At 33.7% G+C, this 7,689-nt stretch overlaps 2 protein-coding genes across 3 annotated transcripts; one reads left to right on the forward strand and one right to left on the reverse strand.

The window, feature by feature from the left end:
* The first annotated feature begins 343 nt into the window (after positions 1–343).
* Positions 344–2,100, forward strand: LOC148674923 (actin-binding Rho-activating protein). Of its 2 annotated transcripts, none has more exons than XM_088625683.1 (2): positions 344–434; positions 837–2,100. In XM_088625683.1, the coding sequence occupies exons 1-2, from the start codon at positions 429–431 to the stop codon at positions 1,386–1,388; spliced, it is 558 nt and encodes a 185-aa protein (XP_088481809.1). In that variant the 5' UTR covers positions 344–428; the 3' UTR covers positions 1,389–2,100. The 2 variants fall into 2 exon arrangements, with proteins under 2 accessions (XP_088481809.1, XP_088481810.1); XM_088625684.1 differs by having other exon boundaries at positions 370–434; positions 900–2,100.
* Positions 2,101–2,617: 517 nt separating this feature from the next.
* On the reverse strand, positions 2,618–6,348 carry hint3 (histidine triad nucleotide binding protein 3). Its single transcript, XM_088625685.1, has 5 exons — positions 6,154–6,348; positions 5,724–5,841; positions 5,166–5,235; positions 3,814–3,940; positions 2,618–3,520 (listed from the first exon to the last, which is right to left on the reverse strand). Exons 1-5 carry the CDS (start codon positions 6,331–6,333, stop codon positions 3,473–3,475), a joined length of 543 nt encoding a protein of 180 aa, XP_088481811.1. The 5' UTR covers positions 6,334–6,348; the 3' UTR covers positions 2,618–3,472.
* Between the last annotated feature and the right edge of the window lie 1,341 nt (positions 6,349–7,689).

Consider the following 7,689-nt stretch of genomic DNA (forward strand, 5'->3'; position numbering starts at 1 on the left):
TCATACAATTAAACCTCCGAAGACATATATATATATATATGTGTGTGTGTGTATCAGTTAACTCAAAGCACGGCTTAAAATCATAGGATTTACATTTTATCAAATAGAAATGATAGGCTTTCTCAAGGAGAAGCATCATTAAATGTATCTGACATACATAGAATGATTTCGATACTAAATGAGTTTTAATACACTGTTGCATCATAAACAATTACAGATTTATATAGCTTTATTTTAAAGAAACATTATTATGTGTTCGTGTCACCGTGGAAATTGATTGGATTGCGATCACGCTGCTAACAGCGGTTGAAGATGTGATTGGATGTTCCACCCATCTGTCTGTCAGCTTTGTGGTCAAAGGTCAGAAAGTATCCCTGGCTTTAAGTCCCCTTTGAAACGTACAAACGTTGTACGGAGAAGTGACTCCGATGCAGGTAAATAACCATATGTTATGGTAGAATTATTAGGTACATTTATTTAATCATTAAAAGATTAATTTATCCTATATTTTAAAAGTTTAGGTGAATGTAAATAGACTAAATTTCGGATGCAATATATTGACGAATTTAGTTTTTTATATATATACGTAACCATGTATATTAAATATTAACTTTTCCTTTGTAATTATTAGTGCATAATCGGACAAACCTTACAAGCATGAAATAAGTAAATATATGCTTAAATATAAATATGTTTAAGATATAATACTTAAGAACAATAAGCCATATATTGTGAATGGTGAAACCTAAGAGAAAATAAATCCATTTTAGAAGGACTTATAATACATTACAGTATATATTTTTTAAATATTTGATACATTTTCTATGTTCCCACAGAATCCTAATATCCATGTGATGAAACAAGAGCCTATACATAGTTTTTTTTTAAAAAACTTAAAGGTATCCCAGAAACATGAGATGGAGAAAGATGATCCTAATGATCATGGTAACCTTGGGAAGGAGATATGTGTCAGCACTGTTGAAGGATTAAAGTTGAGCTGGCAGAAGTGGTCGAATGATCACTCCGAGTACCAGAAACACAATCCCTTCAGTACCAACAGGACATTGATGGTAAAGATTCAGAAAGGAGAGGAGAGCTATGGGAGACCTAAGGAAGGATCTAAGACTGAGCAGAGAGGAAAGGATGCCCACACCCATATTGGAAAAGAGGTGCAAGAACTCTGCTCCATTATCAAAAGCATTGGAGAAAGCAAAGAGGATGGTAAAACCGTGGTAGAGTTTGGGAAGCTATTTGAGAGATATGTGACTATTTCCAACAAAGTTGTTGGGGTCTTGCTGAGAGCTCGAAGACAGGGACTGGTTACCTTCGAAGGAGAGATGTTGTGGCAAGGAAGAGACGACTTTGTCCTCATCACACTGCTTCATTAAAGAGAGTCCAGGCTTGGGAATGGGAAAGGAGATCTCATGTTTGAAGCTAAACTAGCATATGAACAGATTGTATTCAATCCTGGTAATGTAAGTTTTGATGTCAATAATAAAATATTTTCTTTTCACAATTCTCAATGGGATAGGAGGACAGAAAATATCATTTAGAGTGAAGCTTAGTGTTAAGTCCTCCTCTTTGAAAAACTTAAAAAATCAAAACAGTTAAAAAATCTAGGTACTGTTTGGACACTATAATGTAGTTTTACAATGAAGATTTGCACCCCTTTCCTAAATGTTATGAGCCAAACAATCTCACGAGTGACATGTATTAATTAATATAAATGCACTAATTGCACTGAAAACACAAATATATAGCTTTTAGTCACAACAATGTAACAGTTTCTTAAACTTAACTTAAAAATATTTTATTTAGAAAGTAAAAATTTAGAACTTCCATCCTAGTTTGAACACAATATAGTTCCTAGTTACTTAAGAGAAAAATAAAGAAGTCTCACAGGGTTCACCAACTACTATTGTGTATCCAGCTCCTTCACAAAAGTTTCTTCACACTCAGCAATTGAAAATATTCTGTTGAAATATTGTAATTTATGATTGAAATGCAAAGGTTATTGTTCTTTGTTCTTCCAGATAATGATAACTGAATATAGGCACATCCACAAGACACCATGCAGTGCAATTTACTTGTAAATATGAACTCAATATGTGATACATTATCAAACTTTCATGCAAGTTCAGATGAGTTTAAAATGATCAAGCCTCTACTCATTTGCACACAGAGATACATATACTGTAGTTCTATCCCCTTAACATATGCCGAATTCCAAGTACCTCGCATCCCATTTGGCTGAATGAGTGCTACAGCGTAGAAACATCGATTAAGAATCCAAATCTTTTAGTTACCATCTGAGGTTGTACTCTTGACTGTGTTTTGAGATCACACTGTTAAAGGAAGCACTTGTCTTTAAAAAATACATCCACAAGGCCAAGTATGTCTGTGGGGTATTTGGGCTAGTCTACAAAGACATACTCTAAGCTTACTTGGGTTGTGGGAAAATTGACCCTCTACAATGAACTGGCATTCTGTTCAGGGTGTACCCTGCCTTGTGCTGCTTGTTTGCCAGGATAGGCTCTGGTTCATTTGTAACCCTGTATTGGATAACGTGGTTAGAAAATGAGTTTGTTAGAAGATTCCATCACCCCCCAAAAAAAACAACAGAAAATCAGTTTGTATTGTTTTCATTCTGCTTCTTAGAGAACAAATCATGAAATGCTTAACAATACATTAAGTGACCAATAGTAATTAAAAAATAATTTCAAACCTGTTGATAGTGCTATAGAACATATCTGGTAAAATCAAATTATATCTTGTGTTAGTTTGATTGTGAATAAATACATTTGTAGTGTAAGTCATATTACCTTCTGTTACTAAAACTGAATAAAATAGATGGTTTCAGACCTGTGGAGGGACATAGTGTATCAACCAATCATTTGTATGATTGCTAGTCTACTAAAAAGCACAAATTCTAAAATAAAAATATAAATTCACAAATAAGCTATGAGATGTAGTGAGAACTAGCTGCTGTGTGCGCACAATTTACTAGTAAAACAATTTGTATTTACTGTACTAGCAAAACAATTTGTTAGCGAACATATTCTACTATGCATGTCACACTGTATGAGTGAACCTTTGAAAAATTACTACTTTCAAATTTCTAGTAAACAAAACTTCAAACTGTTGAACACATACATAGAAACACCACATTAAAAATAATATAAAAAATATATATTAAAATACTCAACAGATCAACTGTTTAACAGCAAGCTTATACAAAGAGAAAGCTTTGAAATACAGTACCAAGAAACAGATTTAAATTTTTTTCTAGTTCTGAAACATTGTCATATTGAGTACGTCCAGTTAAGGACACATTAGTTTTGAATAGTTCGAGATACTAGTCACAGTTTATTAATGTGCATGTCATTTTCAAGAAGTGTATAAGCAATACAGATGCTTTTCTAAAGTCCAGCCCTAAACTGCAGTTCCGTGAGCAAATAAAGAAAATTGAGCTTCATGTGTTTTCATTGAAGGAATTCAGCCGTTGTAAGAGCTGCTCAGCCTGTTGAAAAAAAAAGATTAAAAAGTGAATTCTGGTAGAATTACCACCATTGTCCACATTAGTTTTTCACTGCACATAACATGTAAACATTTAGCTACAAAAGGGGAAAACTATGCACATCATATTCCCCTTCAACAAAAAAAGATTCATAAAGATATCTTTCTTACATAGCAATAATAAGGATCTCAGGAGCTAAAGTAGTGAAAGTACAACTGTAATAATATATCTGAAGTTGTAGGAACCAAAGTTGGTTTGGTTTAACTATTTCATAGGAAGCTTCTGTAATAGCTTACCGTAATGAACCAGTAGGAGTCAGGCCTGTAAAATATCCTGGATGTGAAACCCATCAGACTGGCAGGTGCCAGCACATGAAGGTGCAAGTGAGTAACAGAGCAGAAAGGGGGCCAGTGGAAACCCAACCTGTAAAACCAAACATCAACCTCTTGCGCTTGTCTACAAAAACAAGTGAGCAGCAGAGTGCTGACTTAAACTAAGACTTGCCCTGCCGAAAAGGACAGGAAGATGTCAGACTACCCACCCTACTGATCCATCTACAAATAACACCAAAGGGTAAAATTAATATGATTATGAGTACGTGAACAATTAATGACAGCACTCAAAAAACTATGTGATTCTTTCCTGTATGGAGTTATCAGATTATGTGGAAAGAGTGTAACATGGGCAGAGCAAGGTGTATGTGTATATGTACTGTTGTATGTCTAAGACTATGGATTGTTTTTAATGTGCATTTATTTTATGCTGTGTATGTTGTGTTATTTGTTTTTTGTGGTTTTGTATGGCAATGCTAAAGACAAATTTCCACCCTTCCTTTTGGATAGACAAAGATCTTATCTTTTGATTTTATAGATGTTTTCTGCAACTAAAACAATAAGCTTGACTAAAATCTGGACATTTTAAACAGTTTAACGTGGAGAGACACTAAGAACTAATTTTAATAAAAATAATTATACAGTTAGTCCTGTTTCCTTCCACAATATAAAGAAAAGAAATATGCCTTACATCTCACAACTGTCATCTAAGAATAAAGTGGGTCACCAAGCAGGCAATGGGTGCAAAACACTGTACACTCTAGACAGGACATCAGGCAATCACAGGATACACAATGAGGACAATAAAGATATGCCAGTTATACTGCACAGAACATCTTTGGCCAGTAGGAGGAAAATATAATACCTTGAAAAAAACAATAATAATCATCATAACACCAGTATTTTAGCTCTCTGTAAAAGATTCTGGCTATAACAAGGTACTCAAAAACCCAAAGACTGTTTTTTTTTCTTAACTGATTATATAACCGAGTAATGAAACACAGGATATCTCCGCCCCAGGAAGACAAAAGTACAGCTCTAGTGACATGAATAAGCTACTACTGTATAAATCTAGAAGATTAAAAAAAAAAGTGAGAACTATACATTAAGGTAGGGAACTAAAGGACATTTTGTAAACAGGCTAATAAATATGAAATATGAAGTGGCAGATTATCTGTAATCTGGCACCCAACATTCCTATTGCAGATCATTTGTTTCATGTGGTTAAAGTCTGCACTTGTCACTTGTTTTTGTTTGCTATGTATCACATATCCATGCAGTTTACTTGCACGAAACTTGTAAATCAAGAGCATTACCTGATATCATTCAGGTCCGTAATGCCATTCTTCTGCAGCATTGCTTTTCCAACTTCCACCATCTTCTCCACTGTTCAGGAACAGAGAAAGTACATACATACATTGACAGAATATCACAATTTGTAGACAGGTTCTTTATTCTGGTAAATGGTAAAATTTATAAAGACTAAAAAATACTTCTGTTCTATTCATATTTACTAACAACATAAAATGTGAGATGTTTGGAAAACATATTGTAACTTTTCTTGCGAGTATACATTTTCTGTACGCTTTTCTCAACATTTGTGGTCTGGCAAATAGGAATTAAACACAAAGCTATGCATTCCCAGACAGGCATTTCCCAAAGTTTGATAATAAACCTAATACCAAAATTGAGATAATATTTAGAAGTAATAATTATGTCCTTCAAATAATCAGGAATATACTTGAAAATTTGTTTGACAGAGCCACCTAATAGTATCCACCTGAAATATTTTTCTTTTAAAAGGTATATACAGTAATAGACGCTGTAAATTTTTCAATGCATCAAACTTATATGAAAACAATCTATATCTTTACCTAATGGTGCATGATCCTTTTTGAGACTCTTACAGTTCCCAATGTGTTTCATGGGCACAACAAGGTAGTGATGCGGTGCCCCTGGTTTTATGTCTTTAAAACAAGCCAGCTCTTCGTCCTAAATCAAAGATAATAAATGAGAAAAATGTGAAATTAGACTTGATTCATAAGGCGATGTACTAAATGGTTATACGGCACTTGCTGATACACAGTATAGGTGCGGTCTTCAAAGTCAGTATTGTTTACGATCATAAACATAGTGATTTAGATTAAGAACATGTTTAATTGAAAAAAATCACATATACTAATACTATTAGAATTTAAGACACGTATATCAATATTTAGATTGCCCAAATTTGCTATTTCTGAATAATTGTCTTCTGAAAGGAAAAAAATAAACGAAACTTTAAAACATATATTCGTTACTTACGAAATATATTACTTCAGTGTCAACTTCTTTATTGACAATTTTACAGAATATACATTTTTTCTCGTATCCATCTGTCTGATTTAAGCTGCCACTTTGCTCGATTGCTGTACCTTCACTCGCAGCCATTTTCAAACACTGTACCTGTAACCCATAGGCCACAAAGAAGATTGCAGCCGTCATCGAGCCCAAGGAAAAGCATACGATAACAGATGTTAATGGGAATGTGATCATTAGACAATTAATGATACTGTACCTAACGTACAGAAGCTTATGACTTCGAAGATGAGGTATTGCAAATGACTGTTGGGCGATGCTATTTCCCCTATGTTAGTGTATTAAATCTAAAATGAAATGCCCAGTTTATACAGATCTAGCCTGTAAAATATGTACACGCAAACTGTACATATTTTCAATTAAATGTTTTATATGAACTTACTATAAATCAGAATTCATGTATTTTTCTCTTAAATATTTATGTAGATAAAACGATTTTGTTGAGATTTGATAGAGATGCATATGACATTTTATGGTGTGTGGTCAGAGAACCAAGCCATAAGGTTACGTATTTTGAAGGCATGTCCCTACTTAAGAGCTGCGAGTGCTTTAGCTACGTGGTTCGAAGCCTATTTGTTACCGTATTCAATGTATTGTTAAACCAATCCATGCCATACGATATTTATTACATCAGAATATTCGTCATAATATTTTACAGCTTATAATACGAATCTAACTAATTCATAAAATAAAGGTTTGGACGCAGTGGCTATTTTGTGTACATTATTTAAAGCATAAATACTTATGCTTATGAAAGTATGTGATTATGATATTGTTTATTTATTACTTAAATAAATAAACTTATTAATAAAAGCATGTAGTTTCCAAGTCATTAATCTTTTAATTTACAGTTGTGTGTGTCATGTGGTCCCTTCTGATCTCAATAAGTACAAAATATAAGTTTTCACTCAACTACTGTATACAGCCAGTACTTACAGTATGGCTTAACATACAATGTACAGTACATATCCTACATAGGTTAATCCTCGTAATATAGAATCCAACCCAATCATGATTTTTTTACAAAAACCTCAGGGAGTGGTAATGTAACTTTTTTCTAGTCTTTTCTAACAATCAGTTTATAAAAGTCTGAAAGGTGCTTTAATAGTTTCTTATAATGCCTGTAAGAAATGTTTTTTGATAATTCCTTTTTATTTACATTTTAAAGGGGTCTTTATGCTTAATTGTTCTCTTCCAGCTCTTCCAAAAGCCAAATTCTAACAAGCCCTCTCGTTTGTGTGTGTTGTATTGTTACTTATTTAATAATTAATAATAATTGCTTACACTTATATAGCAATTTTCTGGACACTCCACTCAAAGCACTTTACAGGTAATGGGGACTCCCCTCCACCACCACCAATGTGCAGCATCCACCTGGATGATGCAATGGCAGCCATGGTGCGCCAGAACACTCACCCCACATCAGCTATCAGTGACGAGAAGAGCAGAGTAATGGAGCCAATTCATAGATGGAGATTATTA

This window comes from Lepisosteus platostomus, chromosome 3, assembly GCF_059453375.1.
Source record: "Lepisosteus platostomus isolate fLepPlt1 chromosome 3, fLepPlt1.hap1, whole genome shotgun sequence".
In the NCBI taxonomy this organism is placed as follows: Eukaryota; Metazoa; Chordata; class Actinopteri; order Semionotiformes; family Lepisosteidae; genus Lepisosteus; species Lepisosteus platostomus.